The sequence below is a fragment of the Pleurodeles waltl genome, chromosome 11 (assembly GCF_031143425.1).
Source record: "Pleurodeles waltl isolate 20211129_DDA chromosome 11, aPleWal1.hap1.20221129, whole genome shotgun sequence".
NCBI classification, from domain to species: Eukaryota; Metazoa; Chordata; class Amphibia; order Caudata; family Salamandridae; genus Pleurodeles; species Pleurodeles waltl.
Window position 1 is genome coordinate 691,034,284 of NC_090450.1, and position 22,198 is coordinate 691,056,481.

The window sequence follows — 22,198 nt, forward strand, 5'->3', positions numbered from 1 at the left end:
TGGCTTAAAACGAATTACTTAATATACCCCTGGAACTATCTATGGTTTAGCCTGACATTTTCTACCTTATTTCTGTGGATTGGTTTTGTGACTGTTTACTTCCTGCTCATAAATGGTCAATACATTCCTGAATGCTCCTCTGTAAAGCCTGTGGATGAAGTCTTAACTCCATATCATTCCTAACACAAGGTCTGCAGAGACCTGTCCCCAGTGAACATTTCAGCTGTACCCATTTCTGTACCCATTTCTGATGGGATTGTGTGGGACAAAGTTCAATTTGAAATATAAGGGCCTACTGAAGTTAACCAAATTCCATATGTATTTAAAATATACCAGAAACTGGTCCCAAGACGCTTGTTTCTGGTCCAAGGAGGACCTGGCTTGGCAGTTCGGGCTGGACTGTTCCCATGAGGAACAGGGTCAAGACTGATTTGCATATGGCTGGGTCCAAACTGGGGTGGCATGGTGAGCAAAAGAAAGATGGATTAAACCCAGATCTGTGACTGGGGGTGAGTGTTTGCACTGTTCAGCACTCCGTCCATCATCCTTTTGTGTTGCTAAAGTTGCCCTAAGTGGGAAGGGTATGCCCATACGTGGGCCCCATGCTCACTGTGCCACTGGATTCACGCTAGCCTGGCTGATGAAGAGTGATACCCAGAAACTGGTCCTAGGATGCTTGTTTCTGGTCCAAGGAGGATCTGGCTTGGCAGTTCGGGCTGGACTGTTCCCATGAGAAACAGGGTCAAGACTGATTTGCATATGGTTGGGACCAAACTGGGGTGGCATGGTGAGCAAAAGAACAATGGATTAAACCCAGATCTGTGACTGGAGGTGAGTGTTTGCATTGTTCAGCACTCCGTCCATCATCCTTTTGTGTTGCTAAGGTTGCCCTAAGTGGGAAGGGTATGCCCAGATGTGGGTCCTGTGCTCACTGTGCCACTGGATTCACTGTAGCCTGGCTGATGAAGGGTGATACCCAGAAACTGGTCCCAGGATGCTTGTTTCTGGGCCAAGGAGGACCTGGCCTGGAAGTTCGGGCTGGACTGTTCCCATGAGGAACAGTGTCAAGACTGATCTGCATATGGCTGGGTCCAAACTGGGGAGGCTTGGTGAGCAACAGAACGATGGATTAAACCCAGATCTGAGACTGGGGGTGACTGTTTGCATTATTCAGCACTCCGTCCATCTTCCTTTTGTGTTGTTTTAAATATCTATGACAGATGTCATTACATTGAGTGTTGTATCTGATGATTGGGATGTCCAGACAGTTTATTCTATGTTAACTGAAATGAAGGACTATTCAGTACTTGAAAGTGATGATGTATCTGCTATAATAATTGGAGACATTACTATCTGCACCGTGCAACTAGACATAGACCGGTACTCAACTACACACATGGGGAACATTGTTCAACACCACCAGTGGGAAGCCTAAAAAGTTATTTAGAAAAATCTACTTATTTTTCTGGGCATGACACAAAAAAATTCAGTCATATTTTTTCAAATTACCTCCTTCAAGAATTAGGAAAAATTTGCTAACAGACACAAAACTGATTTATTCAGATTCCTATGTTTCCCGTCTTGCTGTTGAAAGTTACGATTGCTGGAAGAACACTGTTGACTTAAAGAGTGTATGGAGAACATAACATTGGCAAATACAGGGTAGGGAAGCTTTGTTCAGAGCATGCCTGATTCCAGTGCAAATGATATTTTGAAATGGCACGATTGAACAGACGTCCTGCCTAGGGTTAGCAAAAATAAAAGACATGAACATGCCCAGTATTCCCACACCGACGAAGTTTAATGATTTTCAATTCTTCCTGAATAGCACGGAGGAAGAGCTAGATGCAAAGGTTCAGGCTGGTACCTATAATTCTTCACTTTCCAGTCCCGGCGGGTGGTTAATTTGGCCAGAAGACATCAATGGGTGTCAGGCATGTTTTTTGAATTCCTCAGGGGTTTCAAGATTAGCCTGCCAGATCCTCGCTTTGTCTCAGGGCAAAACACGGGGATAGTTACTACATATAGTGTGGGTAAACTGTGCCAACAATGGGTACAGTCTAACATGTTAGCTGCAGTTAAAGAACACCTTAACACGCTTTCTGAAGATATAGACTTGCAGGACTTTTTATTAGGTCCTAGGAAACAGTGCTCTAAAAGATTCATCTATGCTATGTATAATGAGATTTGGAAACCTTCTGAGATAGAAGCTGCTGTGCGATTAAGGCAAATAGATACGGAAAACTTAGAAAAGGCTTTAGCAGTTGTTGATAACGGCATTAACACTGTCCAACAGAATTTATTCACTAACAAACAGTGTCGTCTACGATAGATATCGTTCAGACAGACATGTCCCGTTTGTACCATGGACAAAGTCAGCTGCGTGCCATTATGCAGCTTGGTTAGATGTTACAAACACTGAAAAATGGCTGTATTCCACGGAGATACATTAACAGTAGTGAATTATTCACTGCTTTTAATTTATCCAGGGAACAAAAGACAATGGCAAAAAGGGAAGCGAGTTTCACCATGCTTCATATAGAGAATTTAGAAAAGTTGCCTTTTACGATCGCAGAGAGTCCTTCAACTGTATGGCTCCTACATGGCATCATTAATCTGCTGTTTTCCACTTTTAGTTTTTCGAAATGCCTAAAACATCTTGCTGTGGGCAGGTATGAGCGTCTGGGCGATAGCTATATTAAGGAAGAGTGGGAGTTGCCCTTTGATTACAAATGTTTGAACGGCGAAAAGGAGGTCTTTCTTATCGGAAGCGAATGTGAGACTACTGTTAGTCATTCAATGATCTGCAAGCAGGTGTCCCTTCACGGCCATTGCAATGCGGGGGTCGCGAACTTGGCCTGATTTCGGGAGGGTACTCCTGTCTCTTTGATTCAACCAACATTTCATGTACTTTCCAATGGAAGTTATGTGGTGCTGAGCGATCAAGGCTGTTGCGGTATGCGACTAGGATTTGCCTACACAATTTCGGTCTCTAAGGTCATTACGTGTTGTGGAAATGTTTTATTCCCCCCGACACGAGAGATAAAGGTATCAGAAATGTGGCCTCACATTGATACTATTAATGTAAATTATGACAAGCTGAGCAGACTAAAGGCGCTACTGTTTCAAAAACAGGTTGCGTTGACATCAGCTAGAGAGACTTATGCTCTCCAGATTGCGAGATCATCAGCTGAGATACAATCCCTATTAAATACCAACTTCCCCAAGCACTTTGGTGAGCTGGTATATGGAATTTTCAACGCCTCAAGCACTACTGGGACTGTCCATTTCTTTAAGGCAGTCGGGTCTGGATTTGTGTCAATCTTCCAGACTATCTTTGGAGTCATCCCGTCAGCCATCCATTCGCTCTTTTCAAGTGTGTTTGGTGGGTTTCCTATTATTTTGGCACTGATTGGCGGAATACTGTTGCTATTTCTTCTGATTCACAGTGGTTGTTTCTTTACAGCTACACAGAGCGATGGATCAGCTACCACCAGCACAACTGTGCCGTGAACGCATGGTTCAGGTCTTCGATGCTTCCTTGCTTGGAGTCATTGTCATTCCGACCACTCCTCTGGTGTATGCAGCCTGTCTTTCGCTGTGTATGGTGCTTCTTCGAACATTTGCCAACAGTGTGCTTCCTGTGGACCAAGAACTGATGATGTCCCCGATGAGGGTTCATACACGGTTGTGACCCGTGAGATTAAGGCTGATTCGCGAGGCCACTTATGAACACTCTGTGTTGACTAAGTTGGCTCTTCATTCTACGGAACTTGGCTCTAATGCAGGTGGACCTGCACAAGAGACTACTGCGCACTTTTGCTCTGTGAATCCATCCGCCCATGTGATCGATCTAACATCTGACGATTTGGCCTTGTTTTTTGATTACTTTCTAGTTGATGACTTCGGAGCTACTCTTCAAGCGCATGACTATTGTTCCACAAATTAGTGATTGTTTTTTTTTTTTACCAAACAAAGTTCAAAGCAGGCTTTTATTGTCTTTACTTTAGCCTGCTGTGCTTGTCATGGTCGACATTAGGTCTCTTGGTATGTTTTGTTTTTTAAGCTATTACTTTTAAACTATTCTTTTTATGCCTTTAGCTTTTAGTCCAGAGCAGTTTTTTTGCATTTGGTTTCATTTATCTTCGGTGGCGTCCAGTTATGGCGTAATGCTTTTTATGGCAATGGGGAGGGTGTAGTGAATCCTAGTTTGTTTTAATGGGATAACAGGAGTTAACTTAGCCTTTGGCTTGAAGACTCATGCCCCCGTCACCTAGTGACTTTTAACCTACTTAGCTTGCTCTGTCTTAGCCCATTTATTTAATTCATTCTTTTAAGATGGCTGCCTTGTTTATAGTTAGGCCATTTGTTTAAGTTTATGTTATCAGTGCCACCGCGCTAAGACATCAAATCAAGCAAAAAAGACACTGTAAGTGTTCACATTAGGTACTTTCCCTCTTCACGCTTTTGAGGGAATTGTTTATATTAATTACCGTCCCAAGCTTGCTGTGTTATCTATTGTTTGGAAACAACCTACGTCAGGGGTCCAAGTAGATCTGTATAAATACACCTCACTTTAAACAGATAATCAGAGGGATTCCAACCAGATACCATCGCTGCTATACGTCGCCTTTATGCTGACCCTCCATCAGCAAGCTTCTCTAGCACATTGGTACAAGAAATGTTGCTGTGTGAATGAGCTTCCTAGCACCAGAATGCCCTATCTGCTGTGCGATATGGTAACATATGACTATGATATGGCCTGTTTTTATACATGCACTGTAAACTCAACATGACTCCACCACTAGACACTATGAGAGTGCATTAACGGGATCCTCCAGCCTCCACCTACTCTCAAAGTTGTATGTAACTCATAGAATGCAACATTAACCAACTGGGTCCTCCCCAGATGGCAAAGGTTCACATTTAGGAGCAGCTGGATGGTAAAGTGAATGCACAGCAGCTATAAGGAACACCCCATGATATGTTAAGCTGTTTGTACATACTTTTTGGACAGTGGGCTGTTTGCTCACCATTCTGGTTTGAGAAGTTCACAGCCAGGTTTAAACAGACGAGGAATATTGGGGTAGACAGGCCTAAGCTATAGCTGTATGTGAAGTTAGCAGTGCAGCCCCGTTACACACCTGGGTGCACTGTCCATATAGCGCTCCAAAACTTTTTACAGTTGAACATGATGAGAGATGACATCATGAGCTAGTTTCACCTTGATTACATGGCACCTCAAGGAAATGTATAGTTCACTCAGTTCTCAGGCGCAGATGCATTAACATTGTCCCACTACAAGAGACACACGTATTAGCAACATAAGGGAACAGGCTACAGAAAAGATGTAGAAGGAAATGTCTTCACTACCAATTACTCAGTGTTTGCTCAAGGGGTATTGACCTTGTAGTATTACACCCTGAAGGCAAATATAGCCTAGTTGTAGGCAGGTTGTATGGGTCCTCTGTCCTGGGCATCATATCTGCCTCCAATAGTGAATAATCCTCATTTCTGAATAATTTAAGGAAGACCAGGAAGTAGGGATCATCAGTGCCATACCTGAACATCTGGTCCTCCATAGGAAATTTTATGTTGTATGATCTGAACACTATTCTCAAGGACTTTAGACATAACCAGTTTTGCAATGACCTGAGAACGGTGAAGGTTTGAGTTTTTTCTTTGGACAGAACAGAAGTGGGTGATTATTTGGGGGAGGTGGTCTGGATGCTATATGCAACCTGAATTTGAAATAAAAGTATCTCCGATCATTTAAACCTAAATGATTAAAAATGAATGTAAAATATTAAGGATCTAGAACCACTATACTTTTTACCCAGGCATTACTGCAGCACATGTTCTCATGTGCTATCCTTCAAAATATGCATACATTGTATCCTTCAAAATATGGATTCATTGACACATATATAAATCGTACAGGAACACTGTTTATGTTCAGTTCTGATAGCCAGGTTACCATTAAGGGACATAGATTGCCCTTTCAATTTGTTAATACTGGTAGAGATGGCAGTGCCCGGTAAGTGTTGTGTGCTGTGCTTACAGCAGGGACATCACAAGGCACTGTGATAATATAGGAAAGCAAAACAAAAATTAAAAAAGGGCTATGATAAAAAAAATGAAATCCTACATCCTATTATAAGGAATAGAAGGAATGGTTTCTTACCTGTAATTCCAGTTCTCTCTTACAGAAATCTCCATTGATGTCATAAGCACTGAATAGTCCCGCCCACATGCAGGGATCCAGGAGCACTTTTTACAATATATATTCTTAAGTGCAGATGTTTGCTTTTCTTCAGGAAGGCCTTGTGATGCTGTTTAAAGTTAGCCATCATTTCACCATCGACTCCATTTTGTGCGAGTGATTCGATTTTGTGTCCTGCTGCTGTGCAGGTGTTTTTCCACACAAACGTTTTCTGCACTGAAAGTCTTTTAGCTCTTCTCACCAGCGTAGGGTCATACAGTGTTAGAACATATTTTGGGGGATGCGGCTGCAATAGGAGAGTACAAGGCTGAGAATGTTTTCACCAGAGAAAGGTACAGCTCTGTCTCAGGAATGCTTGTTGGGGCCTGGCCAGTTCTTTTGCGTGTTTTCGACTAAGACCAAGTACAGCCAGTGTTTGAATTCCATAACAGAAGTGAGGGGGTTACTAGAATATTCCGCTTCAGTCAGTTTAAGGTATAAAAGATGAAGAAACTTGGCGCCATGATAGGAACTCACCTGTGGAGCAGACACACTGCCCGGGGAAATTTTATCCCATGTGTGGTCTCCTGTCTTGGCTGTTTTGAGGGTTCCTACGGTCTGTGCTGGCAAGGATGATGCCTGTAACCCCCATGATGATGCATTTTAACTTTTATTTAGTGTGTGTGTATATATATATATATATATATATATATATATATATATATAGATAGATAGATATATAGATAGATATATATATACCACTGTTGATGCTTTGCATTGCACATCTCTGTCTGTGATTGGTTAACTGCTATGATTCTTCTTGTGCTTAAACATGTTTTACTTCATTTGAGTTAAATGCTTATTTTCATATATTTGTATGCTTTTGTTTGATACCTGGGAAGTGCCTTAATAAATTCATTACTCAGACAGAGTGCTGCATTCTTTGGCGTTGTTTTCTTTTAGTTCAAGCAACAAAGTATTATGTAGCCTTTGGAAAAAGGCTACAGTGGCCCAATTCTTTATCTTGTAGTTAAAAAAGGGGTCAGAAGCATCATATATGTGTATAATTTTCAAGATGTTTATATATATATATATATATATATAACAGCTTGAATCTCTTTCACAAACCTTTTTTTTGTTAGAATATAAAGATAAAGGAAAGCAGGACAGTGTAGCCCCATAAACTGTTGTTATGGGAGTTAAAAATATTAACTGTGCCTTTAAGAACTCAGGGACCACAGGTATCTCTTCATGCTCAGCAGGTGACAGTTGCTTCAGTTCTTTTTTTCTGGCTCCTGCTGACAGGATTTTGGAGCATTAACTTGGTCTTCTAGGCTTTTTCTATCAAAAATTGATTTGTGGAAGTTTGTGATAAATACTTCATTTGACGTATTTCTTCTCTCTCTTAAATTTTCTGTCATTTTCTGACAGGAATTTGTGGTATTTTTGTCAGTAAAAATGCCCTATTTATTCGACAAGTGCCCTTCCTATGGGAAGAAGAAGGCCAACTCAGACTCTCACGATGTCTGCATCATTTGCCTTCCAGCAAGCCATGTTCCTGAAGACTGTCATCACTGCAGGAAGTTTTCAAGGCATACCCTGAGGGAAAGGAAGAACAGTGCAGGCAGCAGACACACTCTGAAGGTGGGACTTCAAAGCGAGGAGAGGGTCAGTCCTCTACAAGGGTTCTGCCATCTACCTATGGAGAACGAGGAACGTCCAAAAAAGAGGGCTCCAGTTCAGAAAAAACATATTTTCCTGTCAATGTTGGGAGGATCGATGCTATGGGATCCTCGCACGCAGACAAAACTATTCAGTGCTTCTGAATTTCAGTGTTTATGACTATTAGTGGACATCCCCTAAGAGGGAAATGTGTTTCCAAACAAAAAAAAAAAAAACAATTTACAGCAGTCTGTGAAAATTCCCCAAATCAAGGTTTATTGCATAAATGAAAAAAGAGGCCTTTATTTTTGCTTTTTTAATAAAATCTGGTAGATGTACTTACTTTCAGGGTATCCTTTTTCTCTGGGGAAGCAGAAGTCTTGTAATCACGATGCTTCGGCAGCTTCTCAATGAAAAGCCTAAGGATTGATACAGAAATAATTGTTACCTCTTTGATGGGCTGTGCAAGTCAAAAGAGGAATGGTGCTATAATAAACTCCGGCACATACAAACTTATTTTCACTGCACTGATAGTCACTGCCTAGTAAGTGGATCACAGACACAAGAGGGAGTGTCCCAACTGTGATGAATGATCTTCTGATCAAAAGAGTAGTTAGAGAAAAAGGAGTTGGGTGTGCCACTGTTTTGATTTTCTAAAAGTAATTTTATTCATGTTTAAAAAAATAAAATAATACAATTTTACAAACCACATTAAAAGATCACTTTTAAACTTCTTTAAGAAAAATACAACAGGCCTTGAAATTTGTTTTTTCCAATTCATAAAAACATTATCAACTTTTCAACAGTTTTATCAAAGTTTGGAAAACATGGTTTTAAGAATTTAGCACTTTGATGATGGCAGCTTTTCATGGTGAGCAGTTTCGTCCACTGGTGCATGGAAGAGGAATGGAAGACTGCCAGGTATCAATGAACATAATATGGTTGGCTAACTTATCAGCAGTGTTATTTCTTTAAAAGGGTATTTGATACACCTGCTCATGCCTGTGAGCAGCAGTAAGGAAAAACCTGTCTGCATGTCACTGCCTCCATAAGCATCAGACAGCCACCAGGATTCTCCTCTGAACTATCTGCTGAAAAGAAAGACATTCAAATATTCATGCTACGGAATCAATAGCCATGGCACATGGTAGGCCCTCCAGTACCAATTGAGACTGCAGTCAGTGAAGAACTGGAGTCTGTGTATTAAACCTCCTTTGGCTCCTTAACAAGTTAGTTTTCAACACCTGCTAAGTCGCTCAATTCCAAGTCTCATCCTACTCCTCTGGGTGTAGAAGATGGAGTACCCTGTGTAGCACTTGGTTGTGCAGTATAGAGGTACAAGTGGCATATCGAGGAGAGATTGAGACCTTTCCTGCAGCACTTACTTGATGTAGACTACGGAGAGACCCTGTGTGTTAGGAAACTCTTACATTAATTACTTTGATATAAAGGATCTGGGGCCAGATGTATCAATTTTCCCAATAGCGATCACCTAATTGCGATTTTTTGTGAATTGCAATTAGTTAATCGCTATTTGAATGTATGACACTCCAGGAGTTTCATTTAGCGATTTCCAGCAGCTCGCAAATCGACCTATCTCATTAATATTCATGAGGTAGGTCGCAATTTGCGACCCATTATGAATGGCTACAATCACAGGGATGTGGCCTGCTGGGCTCAGCAGACCACCATTTCTGTGATAGCTTTGAAATAAAGCAATTTATTTTTTATTTTATTTTTAATGCAGCCCATTTACCTTAAAGGAAAACGGGATGCGTTTAAAGAAGAAAAATGAACATTTTTCTTTTCATTTTTTAAGAGTAGGCAGTGGTCCATGGGAGCACTCCCTGATCTTAAAATAGTTTTTTGCATGCATTCACAAAGGGAAAGGAGTCACTTTTGTTTGCGAATGGGTTACCACCTACTTAAAGTAGGTGTAAAATGCAAATTTTTTGTGACCCCATATCAGTCACAAAACATTCCTACATACCTCTGCAATTCAGTATTAGGACGGGACGTCCCTGACACTCCCCTTCCTAATACAGAATCGGTATGTAGTCGCAATTCCAATCTGCGATTCGGTAACAAGTTACTGAATCGCAAATTGGGATTTATACATACCAAAACGCATTTTTCTATCCGTTTGCGAGCGCAAAAATGCATGATACATCAGGCTTTAGTCACTATGTGGTGTTTTAGGCGTATTAAATAGATGCTTTTATGTTATGTACTGTATAGAAGTGTTCTAACATGCATAGGAAGGACCTTACGTGATGTACTTGTTGTATAGAATAAATGCTCTCTCAATGTTGCCTTCATCAGCATAGATTGTTGCCATTCTAATCATTTCCACACCGGAGCGGTAGTAACGTTTGGGAGGAATGTCATCATTCACATCAACCGAGCTGCCTTTCTGGATCAGGGCATGGACTCTCTCTTCAGGGGCCAGGCTGACATCGGAGTGCTCAGGCATTGTGCAGAAGCAGTCTGGGATGAATAAACATAAAAACTTTAACAAGATCATCATTGAATACCTTTACTGTGTCCTTTAAAATTGACTGCAGTATCAACAATCATAACTCACAAGCATGGCGGCAGATAATTACCCAAGATAAAATTAACTTTCCCTTCTCCCTGTCAACTGTGACACTAAACACTATCTGGCCTGCACATTTGTCCTTTGTTTTCACATTGCTATGACTCTGTAGTCCACCCAATTACTTTGAGCACAAATATTAGGCGGGTACACTGATCAAGGTGCAGGGAAGCTAAATAGGAAGGGTTGAGGGGCATGAAATCTTGTTTGGTATCTTGAACATAAATGCATTTATAATGATTTTGAATCATCAATAGGACAACCCGTGATCTGTGACTATCATCACTTCCTCAGCGCCAAATTAGTGTCAATCCATTCACCTACTACAAAGAAAACAAACATGCAGAAAAGATCAGTAGTATGTTTGTTTTCTTTCTAGTGACTGTATTGAATTATACTAATTTGGCTCTGATGAACTGATGATAGTCACAAAACAGGTGTTGATGATTCAAAATCTTTATAAATATATTTATTTCAAGATATCAAACAAGATTTCACGCCCCTTGACTCTTCTGGTCTAGTTTGATTATCCTACACTAGCTGGGCAGGCTGGTATATATTACAGGAAGCAGAGTGCCAGTCTACTGAGGTGTGTCTGCATAATAGAGGGTAGATCCTTAGTACATGCAAAGAGAGAAGCCCGTTCTTTGTCACCTGTGCACTTCAGAAGAGAGAGGTAGTAGGTGTAATCTGTCAGTGTGTATTCACGTAGTATGAACTAGACAGACTGGTGTCCTGTATCTCCAGTGTATTTCAGTACAAAAAGACATAATATCCTTATGCTCCATATGAACTGTTTCTATATGCTTCTTAATAACATCAGTAAGAAGCCTAACCACTGCACTTTTTCCGCTACACATTCCAGTAAGAAAACGTACTGTGTCTTGAGGTAAACAGAGATTTCATCAAAGAATGGCAGCAAGTGCACTGTATATCTCAGTAGACAGACTACTCACTGAATTGAGTTTGATATCAAGCAGTAGCACTTAGCTTCAGTTTACTGATAAAATGTCCATTTAAGCCAACAACGTTTAGCTTCTGTTCTGATCAATGAATACTGTCGGATGCCAGCTACCTTAGACCAACAAACCACCAGTGATCCCTCCCGGGGCATCTCCCACATGGTACTGTAATAGTTTGCTTGCTCTTTTTATAAATACATATTTGTTGAAGAAGACTCCTGCTCTTCTGTCTATCTGCAATCTGTGTAGTACTTCAGGGAGTCAATAACATTACCTCCAATAACTGGCTTACTAACTTAAACTTAATTTCCACCTCCGGCATACACTCTTTCCAACGAAAAATATGTCTTTGGACATTTTCTGCAACATTATAGAAATCGCTATAGCACAAATATATCTGTAATAATGATTATGTATGTGCAAAATAACATTTTACATATCAAAAAATACAAAATGTTTCAATTCACAAAATACACACTGACAATCATGGAGCCTGTTATAATGTACAATAATGCCTCATGGCTTGTCATGTCCTAAATGTCAGACACTTGTACATAATAACAAAACCTTCACAAACAAATGATTAGCAATATTTAAATTTAATGTCACTTCACCTACTTTCTCAAAGTCATACAAACTCTTACACATTCAACATACACAAGTCTGTTTTCCATTTACATGTAATTTTAACGTTTTATAAGTGGTGGCATGGATGAAACATAAATCGAAATTCCACTCAACACCTTTTAGGGGGCACTTAATGGCCCACAATACAAAATTCCCAAATAATCCGGTCATGTTATTTTACTTCTGTTACTTTTTCCAACTGTACCAGATTCTTTAAGCACTGGACAGAGGCTATTCTTTTCATTTCTTAGGGGGTTATTACAACTTTGGAGGAGGTGTTAATCCATCCCAAAAGTGACGGTAAAGTGACGGATATACCACCAGCCGTATTACGAGTTCCATAGGATATAATGGACTCGTAATACGGCTGGTGGTATATCCGTCACTTTACCGTCACTTTTGGGACGGATTAACACCTCCTCCAAAGTTGTAATAACCCCCATGGTCTTTACTGGCACACTTGAAGGGTCTCGTCCCTGCATTGACCATGTAAAAGGAAAGGATTTTCAACAGCCACCGGCCTTGCCCAAGGCAGGTAGGTGCTTACTACTTCTCAAAGCATTGCCAAGTACAGGGGCATTTGCATCCCACCACAGGCTTGCCATAAACACGGTGGAGGATTGTTATACAAACCAAACACCTGTCCCCTTCACCCTGTGGCAAGATGGAGGAATATACTCCCCACACCATAGGCCAGGTGTGGAGGAGGAATGCACAACATAACCATCCACTTAATTTATTCATTTGGTGTTTTTGGCAAAGAGCTACAAACTAACTTGGTAACCGCAGAGCACTTCCGGTTCAGCTAGCAATAGGGGGCTGTGATATGAGACATTTGAAATAACTCAATTGTGGAGTAGAGGTAAGAGTGCTGAAAGATGTCTGCAATCTAAAATGCCCCTCCTCTACAAGTTGACAAAAAGTGAATTAAGCACAAGAGTCCAATGTGCTTTAATGAAGAACGTGAAGCTGCTCTTAGGCATCTGACTTGTCAGATCTAGGGAACAAGCTGCCATAAGGAAGTGATTATGCAAATGCCAGGCTTAAAAGGTGGGTCTTTAAATAGTATCTGAATTTTAGATAGTCCTTTTCCAGTCTCAGTTGCAGTGCGAAAAATAATCCACAGGAAGGACTATGGAAGTTGAACAAATTACCACCTTTTCTCTTGTAAAACACTGAGATGTCAACATGCCTGTTATCGAACTACAGGTTTCTGGTCAGGTTCATTTGAGAGAAACAGTTTTGTGAGATAGAACAGCCAGGCGTTTTATGCATATGGTAAAGCATTTAGAAGGTTGTTTCTTTCTTTCTTTTTTTAACTGACAGCCAATGAAGTGATTTCAGGACGGATATGATGTGATCATGCCTTTCAAACGAAACAATAAGCAAAAAAGGGAGTAAGTTAGTGACGGACCTTGTTGAGATTTACGCCAAGACTCTCACTTACGACGCTGGTCTGTTGGGGTATAAAGCTGTCAAGGGCCTCCAAGCCGAGAATAGGAATTGCAGACACTTACACAGCGCACTGCCAGGGCCATCAAGCTATACCATTCATGAGGAATCAGGCTTGCTGTATGTGGAGGATACCATTAAATTGGCTACCCTCAAGTTATGGTGCTCTATCTGGCGAAACCAGGAGGCCTCGCTGAAGAGGGACATCAGTCTGGATTACCTTGCCTGCGATTTGGACCTTTGTAGTCAGTGGCTCAGGTATGTCAAAGATATGTATAATAAACTGAGTGGCCACATTTTGATGAAGGACAGAAAATGGCTTAAAAGTGCTTCTATGAACCACTTCATTAAGGAAAGGGAGGCCAGCGAATTGCTGAAACATACAAACAGAGAGCATGTGCTGGTACAAACCACCCTCGGCATGGAATCTTACTTGGTCACATTGTCGAGTGCAAACGATAGAGCCCTCCTCACCAGGTTTAGGCTGGGACTGATCAGGTGCCAACTGTATTTTCCTTTGGGTCAGTTTAACCCCAAAGAAATCCTGATCTGTCTTTGTGACGAGTGCACATTGCAAACTCTTGCTCATTTTACCTTTTTTTGCAGGTTTTGTAACAGTTATGCTAGGAAGTTTTTGTTTCCCCTGCTGAGAGGTACCCCACTCTCCCAACATCCCGGCCCTTTCATATGTACAGTCTCTCCCTAACCCCAGGGTCTGCTTTGGTGTGGTTACCTTCCTTAAACAAGCTTTACAGCTTAGGGGATCTTTGATTTTTTTTATTGATTCTTGCCTCATACTGTGAGATCTCAGCTTTTTGTCCTGTTTTTATTCCATGGCAACATGTTTTTTTACATGTTTATGTACTTTATAGTCACTGTTTTTAAATTTGTATGTGTCCTGTTAAATTATTGGGGCAACATAGTGCCTATATTTGTGCTGAATGTTGCTTTTTCTTAATTGATGGTATTTTTTAGTATTCTTATACTGTAATTATGCTTTTATGGTTCATGTTTTAAATTACAATAAAGCTGATGATGAAAGAAGAAATAAGCAAACAGCATTATTTTGAACACTTCGAAGCTTTTGTATCAAATAGTTTTATAACATTTTCATAATCATGTATTGGAGTATATGTCAATTATCAAACGTTAGCTGGCATTCTTGCCATTATTGGCAACCGCATCTCTACAGAACATTCCAGGCTAAGAAATATGACTTAAAGAAACAGATTAAAAAATAAATAAATAACAACCTTCCCCTTCCCTCCTCCCAAATCCTACACAAGTACACACCTGCCGTGCTTTATAAATCCTGAGTGATTGACTGATTGATTGTTTGACCAGTTGCAGAAGCATTGCATTTAATCATGAGTGACAAGATTAATAAACTGGTTTACATCAATCAAACATCTTTCAATAGGCAAGAGTTTTGGTGACTATGCAAATCTTAAAGAGTTAAACAAATTAAGGGCTTTGGTGCGGGTAGAGCAGAGCAAAATAGGAAGCCCCTTCGATCGGTATTCAATCAAATTACCCCATACATATTCAAAATATTTCTGAGTCTCAGATATAACATCTGGTAACCTTTCCATCGTGAGTATATTTCAGCGCCTGAGATGTCACATTGCCAGGAGTGTGGCTTCCTCCTTCTTCTAACAGGCTGACAATCTAATTTTAGCAGCACCTAGGCAATTAGACGTAATTATGCAGTCTGCAATGGTCTGGTATTTAAGGGTATTGGAGAGCAACCAAAGTAGGACAAATTCCTGAGTAAACGGAATTGGATAATTCAAAATTGATTTAATTTGCGCCGGGATCTTGTTTCAAATTGGACAGGTTATTGGACAACCCCATCAGATATTTTTAAAGTCACCCTTGAGGCCACAAGCTCTCCAACAAAGGGTACAGGCCAAAGGGTAGAATTTTCCCAAATTTAGTGGGGTCACTCAAAGGATACTCTGTAGAGAGCTTCCCTTCCCACCAAGAAGTGTGAAAATGTATGGATGATCACAAGAAGGACGTCCATTGAATATCAATCCCAGTATTTTTGACACTGTGCGATTTAAAGGGGAGCACAGGGGCTTCAGACGTTGTCATCAATAAGTTTTAAAGGAATGTAATCCGTTCTTAAGGCTCACCCGCTGTTTGCACAAACTTTTTAATTGGGAGGCAGTCTCTAGTGGCATCCTGTCTAACCACCAGCAGTAGGACCCAACACCAGTGGAACTTAACCTTATCGGCCACTAAAGACAAAATGCCTGTGCTGTGGAACTTTTCAGAAATAGTCAGAAAGCCCTCTCTAGCCACTTCCCAAAAGGGCCCCGGATGCTCGGGAGGTGCAAAGACTGGCTCATAATGTATGGGAGTGTGTGGAGAAGGAAAAGATGTCCATTCCATATTCCCTGTGACACAGTCCCATATCATAAGCATATTTTCCGTACTCAGATAAGCAATTGGTGGTCAAACCAATTCAACTTTCCAAATTAAATCCTGCATACTCCACCCAACTATCACCCTATCCATTTGTGACCAGTGTTTCTCCATTTCACTGAGGGACCAATGAGCAATGATTCTAAGTTAGACAGCCGTACGGTACATCACAAAGTCTGGTAATGCCAGCCTGCCCAAATGTCTAACTATTTAAAGGAAAATCTGGCCTATTATGCCTTCCAAATAAACTGGATTGTTAGTTTTTTTTAATGAGGCAAAAACCTTTTTTTCTTCCATGCCAGGACTGGTGTGGCATGAAAATATAAAGTGCCCAGGGCAGGGTGTTCATCTTGACCGAATCAAATCTTCCTATTTATGTGATATATGGGGGAGCCCATCTCAGGCAATCATCCTTTAGCATCTGTAACAGGGGAGGAAAATTGGTCCTTCAGAGATCCTCAACCTTAGAGACGATCATAAACCCTAAGTATGTGATTGCCTACTTGAACCATTGAACAGGGGATCAACAAGATAACTGATCAGTCTCCTCTGGGGGCAGGGTAAGGTTAAGTATGTTGGATTTATTAAGACCGACTTTAAAGCCTGCTACTTTTGCATGATCATCAAACATTTTCTGGATCTTTGGGAGAGACGTAGAGAGACTTGCTAGGAACAGCAGGACATCATCAGCAAAGAACTAGATCTTATGGTCCTCTTGGCCAAATGGAATCCCCTTCACATTCACAGCTGCAAAAAGGTTCCAGATTAGGAATGAAAAGAAGCTGAGATAGCAGACAACCTTGTCTTGTACCCCTTCCCACCTGCACCCATTCCTCCTTGTGGCCATTGACAGCAACATTGATCATAGGACTGTGATAATTTGCTAGCACCATAGAGATAAACCCGGGGTCAAAGCCAAATTTGACCATAGTTTTTAAGTCCCAATCCACTCAAACAAAAGCTTTTTTGGCATCAATTGCCATCAATATAGCTGGAAATGCTCTCTGTTTGGTCTTCACAAAAAGTGGCCTATCCTATAAATGTTATCATGCATTTGTTATCATAAATCCGGCCTGATCTGGGTGGATCCGTCTTGGCTTTATGTCTTCTAGTCTATGCCATGATTTTAGAATAGTTCTTCACATCTAGGTTCATAAGAGCTATTGGGTAATATGAAGCATATAGCTTGGGGTCTTACCCTGGTTTGTGGATCTGGGAAATCAGCTGGGAGACCTCTCTTCCTTCAGATATGTAGTAAACAGAGGCGTGAGATGCAGGGTCCACTGTGGTCTTAAGACTTTGTAAAACTTGATAGTGAGCCTGTCCAGATTACGAGCCGTGGGGAGTTTAAGTCTCTTGATAGCTGCTCTGACCTTCCCCACAGTAGTGGGAGTTTCTAGACTGTTGCAGCATTCTAATGTTAGGTATGGGAGTTCAATTTTATTGAGGTATTGAAGTTGGCCTTCTTGGGACAGGTTATCCTTTGTTTAAAGAGCTTGAAAGAAAGCCTGAAAAGCTTCAAAAGTTTCTACCTCTGAAAAGGTTGTCTTATGGTTATCGAGGATTATATTATCTACATATGTTCTCTTTTGGTTGTCTAGCCAAATGCAATCCCACCTCATTACCAAGGTCATAGTTGGTGCGTTTTAAGTGGAAGAGTGAGAGCTCAGCTTTGTTGTCCCCATGATTTTCCTTTGCAGGAGTCCAGTCGGTGGTGCCTTATCTGCCATCTCTGCTTGCTGGAGCTTCGCTCGAAAATTGATTTCTCCCTGTTTTTATGTTTAGTCAAGGCTGCTGACATATTTAAAATAATTCCAGTGTTTAAGGTAGTTAGGGATTCTGGGGTTATTTAGTTCAAAATGCTCTTTGATACGAGTTCATAGTTTTTCCCTCCTAACACTATCACAGAGTAAATCTGTGCAAAAAACATCTTTTGGAGTTTATTCTGGGAGGGACCCCAGGAGAACCTGGCTTCTACAGTGTCATTATCAGAAATTGTAATATTGTGTATCCTGGTGTCCCTTACTGATGAAAGATAAGAGTTACCCACCAGGATATGATCAATCCCGGAATAATTGCAGAGTGAGTGTAAAACAAATGTGTAATCTATAGTTGTTGGGTGGAGATATCACCATATACAGCAGACCAATTCCCCCAATGCCTCCTCGGTAGAAGTGGGGAAGAGCCCTAAGGGGAGGCCGCGTCTTAGGAGATCTGTCAGCCTTGACATCCCAATCCAAGTTGAAGTCCCCCATCAGGATGATCTTCTCCACAGCAAAGACACTCATGGTCTGAATGAAAGACTTTATATAGGGTGCCTGGCGTGTGTTGGGAGCATCTATTGTGGCAATCATGCATAATTTCCCCTGGAGAATTCCGGATACCATTACAAATATGCCCTCCTTATCAATTTAACAACCTGTTGGCTTGAAACCCAATGTCCTTTGGAAGAATAAAGCTGTTCCATTGTGTATGGTCTTTGTAGAGGATTTGGATACTTTAGGGTATGCTTTGCATTAAAGGAGGTGGTCATCTTGTCTACCTAGATAGGCTTCCTGCAACGTTATGATGTCAAATCTATCCTCCCCACAGTCTATTGCGTTTGTTCGCCAAATGAAGCCCATTCATATTCTATGGGAGTACTTTCAAGACCATGTCCAATCAAACAACCATTTCTTTGCCAGTGTGTGGGTGCTTAAAACAGGGAGTTGCCTGTACAAAAACATAAACAGTGTAGTCCCCATCCTCGGATCTTTCCATCTATTTCCCCTTTAGCATGTTGCTTTCCTCAAATAAGGTTGAATGACAAAACAAAACTACTTTTAACTTCCTATAGCCATAGAAACCCACACATTATATCTGGCATTCATGGTGGAGATGGCCAGGGACTGTACCACCTGGTTTCTCCCTAGTGATATGGGACACAGTAATCAAGTATCAAGGCCAGTGATAGACATTGGAGGAGCTAATAACTCCTTCATGAAGAGGGAATGACCACACTGCAAAATGAAGGACAGAACACCCTATATGAACCTAACTAAACCTTTATGGGTGTGGCAGGACACTTCCTTTATCTGATACTCAGGTGTATTCTGGAATCCACATTTCAGGAGAGTAAATGTTCCATAAGTCGTGGGAGCATTTTAGAAAAGTGATAAGCGTTTGTCTTTTATCACAAGCTTGGGATTCCTGTCACTATGCTGGTTAAGCATGTGTTGAGACCTCCTTGGGGAACTGTCTTCCGATATCCCCTCCGAAGATATTTGATTGCTATCAGGGTCATACCCTTGAAACGCTCTGTTCAGGTGGAAGCCAAACAGATGTGCTGCTTTTGTGACCTCTGTAAAATGGTGGGATTTCTGCTTATAATCTAAGGATAGGCCAACTGGATATGTCCAACGATTTAGGATTTGTTTGTCGCAAACTTTTTCATTCAGAGGTCTTAATTTTTGCAGTCAGACACAAGAAGCTGGAGCAATGTCCTCGTACAGCGGGCAAGAGGCTCCATGAAAAGTGGTCTAATACTTTCAGTGATGCAACAAGTATGGCCTCTTTGATTTTAAAGCTAAGTAGCTTGACAGTACATCTCTGTGCAGTATAACTATGGGCCAATTTTATGCACACAATCAGTTTGCACTTCAGGATGGCCATCAGCCAGCAGTTTTGAGAAAAGGCCTGTCAAAAAAGCATCTAGGTTCTTGTCTTCCACTCCTGCCTTCAAGTCTGTAATGCAGATGTTTTTCTTTTCTAGACCCATGCTCAAGATCTTCGCATTTGAGTAAAGTTGCCTGGAGTAGATCATGCCTCTGTGTTGAGATCTCACGTTGATGGAAGGACTGAATTTTCGGTTCTGCATTGAGGATCCAGGAACCCACAAAGTCTAGATTCTGTTGGAGGATGTCAAATTTGTCACTGATTTTCCATTCAAGTTTGATGCACGAGCTTGCCAGGTCTGCTCTTAAGCCATCACTTAGGTCATTTTTATACTGCTGGAGACTGACAAGTTAATTCTTTGTCAGAGCCAGATTGACTTCAAGGATTGTCGTCTCTTTGGGTGATAAGGATGTGCTTGGAGGCAGTGGTGACGCTGTTGCAAAGTAGCTGGTGATTGAGTTGTGGTTTCTTGGGAGCATGTAGCTGCTTCGTGATCAGTCAGTTGGGCTCAGAGCTATGATCACTCAGGGATTGTAACATTGTTCCTTCCAATACGGATCCACTTATAGGTTGGTCAGTTATTTTCTAGGCGATTCTAGTCTCCGGACCATTTGCAGTATACCCCATCAGTAAGCCCCCCATGGTAGAGTATGAACTTAATAGCTTGTTAAGCCCCTCTGCTTCAAAGATTCCTTGTGCACATCTTCATAACCAGATGACCCCTCAATGCTGCTTTGTCATGCTGCAGACTGAGTGAGTTACAGAAGTCTTACTCCAAGGCATTGGTGAGAAGAGCCCGAGCAGTATCAGGGGCCTGAGCACCGATCATCTCACATCTGTTCCGCCCAGGCACTCAGACGACACAGATATCACTCTGTTCCTTCCTTTGCGTGTCCTCAATTTTCTACTTTTACACTACTCTTTTCTTGCACCTTCATCTTGGCCGATTATTGCAGCTTACTAATCGGTTGCTCCAGTCCGTCTGCCATTTTAGAAGATTCATGGATCCTGGTCACGCAGAGCCTCAGGACTCCTTCAGAACTCCTTATCATCATCAGAGGGACCCCCTCAACTCCTGCGGCATCGGTGGTTGCTGAGCTCACCGCTACACTGTCAGGATGCAGCAGCCCTACTCGCGTTCTCCACGTTTTCCATGCTCTTGCCTGGGTCAGTTTTCTCAATATGCTCCTGAGATAGGGGGTGCGGACAGTGGACTGCAAGCTGACCATTCTCATTCTGTCAAATGCTGCAAACTGCTTCCAAAAAAGGCCAGCATGTGCTCTAGGTCTCACCATGTAGATATGAGTCTCTTATTGTCAGTAAAATGTTATATAACTCCCATATTCTTTCCAGAAACACAAGGTCTTAGTGGAGCTGCAAGGAGTCTCGGCCATGCAGCCATGTTGCCAAGCCACATTCCCCCTCGTTGTAGTCTCACAACAGATATGCTGGAGGAGTGAGTGTATAAACTGTTAAAATAATTGAAACAGAACAAGATCACATTGAGCATTGGAGTGACTTCTAGACAGCAGTCACTTACTCACAGACCCTTTTAGCAGACGTAGATGGTGTCATGCATTTTGAAGACAGCACTGATTCAATAGGGGTGGGAGTGGCAGAAATCAAAGGATGGCTCACAGGCAAAGAGCATGTGCAGATTTTGAGTGTTTTCTCGTTGAACTGTAGAAGTAACCAGTTGTTCTAACAAAGGTACAGAAAAGTGGACTAGATTGATTGTGCCTGGGAGCATTAGGCAGAAATGACTATTCAGCATCCAACTATGAACCTGAAAAAAGGCAACGGAACAAAGTGAGTAAGACAAGGTGTGGTAGGTAAATTATGTATTGCGCACACTGGGCAAGGCAGGAGCAAGAGGTTAGGTACTTAATTTCCCCTAGTATTGTGCAACACGGAGGGGGAGGTTAGAACTTACCCTTCATGCCAATTTTCCTAAAGAATTTAACTTAAAAGAAAAAAAAGCTTTTCTAGCTTTCGGAGATGCAGAAAGGGAAAGAATCAATCGCCTACCATCAACCAAGATGGAAGGTGCAAACTGAGATGGGTGGGGGTAGGGGGTGTACCCTTTTCTTTTTGGAAGGAGGTACAACTGCAATTTTGTTACGACCGCCACCAGCCCTCACCATCCCCACACTGCCAAATGCAGGTATGATCATTTGTACCACTCCACTGTGTGGTGCAACAGCATACACATCAAGATTGTATACCAGATTACAATAACAAACAGGCTACACAGCAGGTGTGCCCTGCGCTGCTCCTCTATGTCCAGTGGCATTTGATGGTTTATGGAAGAATGGGACAGTTCACTGCCATATTTGAGGCACAGGACAAGAAAAAAATCTTGGTTGCTCTTGGGCATTCGAGGATGAAGGGCAAATGAATACCACAGTTAAGCAAGGCAAGGATGTGGCCCTTGGAAGTTTTACAGATTATACCACTACCCTCAGAGGGAATATACCACCCTACACCAAGGGGAGAAAATGCACATACTACCCCACCCTAGGGCAAGGAAACATTAGGAAAATTATAAACAACCCCCTGGAGAAGGTGAAGGTTGTTCTAAAAAAATAAAAACCCAGGCCCTTGAGCAAGTTG

General features: G+C 41.6%; 1 protein-coding gene across 3 annotated transcripts in view; it reads right to left on the reverse strand.

The window, feature by feature from the left end:
- Nucleotides 1-22,198, reverse strand: part of STAMBP (STAM binding protein) — a 131,828-nt gene that overhangs the window by 63,454 nt on the left and 46,176 nt on the right. For all 3 annotated transcript variants that reach the window (XM_069214216.1, XM_069214214.1, XM_069214213.1), the window contains exons 2-3: nucleotides 10,135-10,351; nucleotides 8,208-8,283 (exon numbers count right to left, since the gene is read on the reverse strand). In XM_069214216.1, the coding sequence (XP_069070317.1) occupies nucleotides 8,208-8,283; nucleotides 10,135-10,337 (279 nt within the window). In that variant the 5' untranslated portion in view covers nucleotides 10,338-10,351. The remainder of the gene's footprint in view (nucleotides 1-8,207; nucleotides 8,284-10,134; nucleotides 10,352-22,198) is intronic.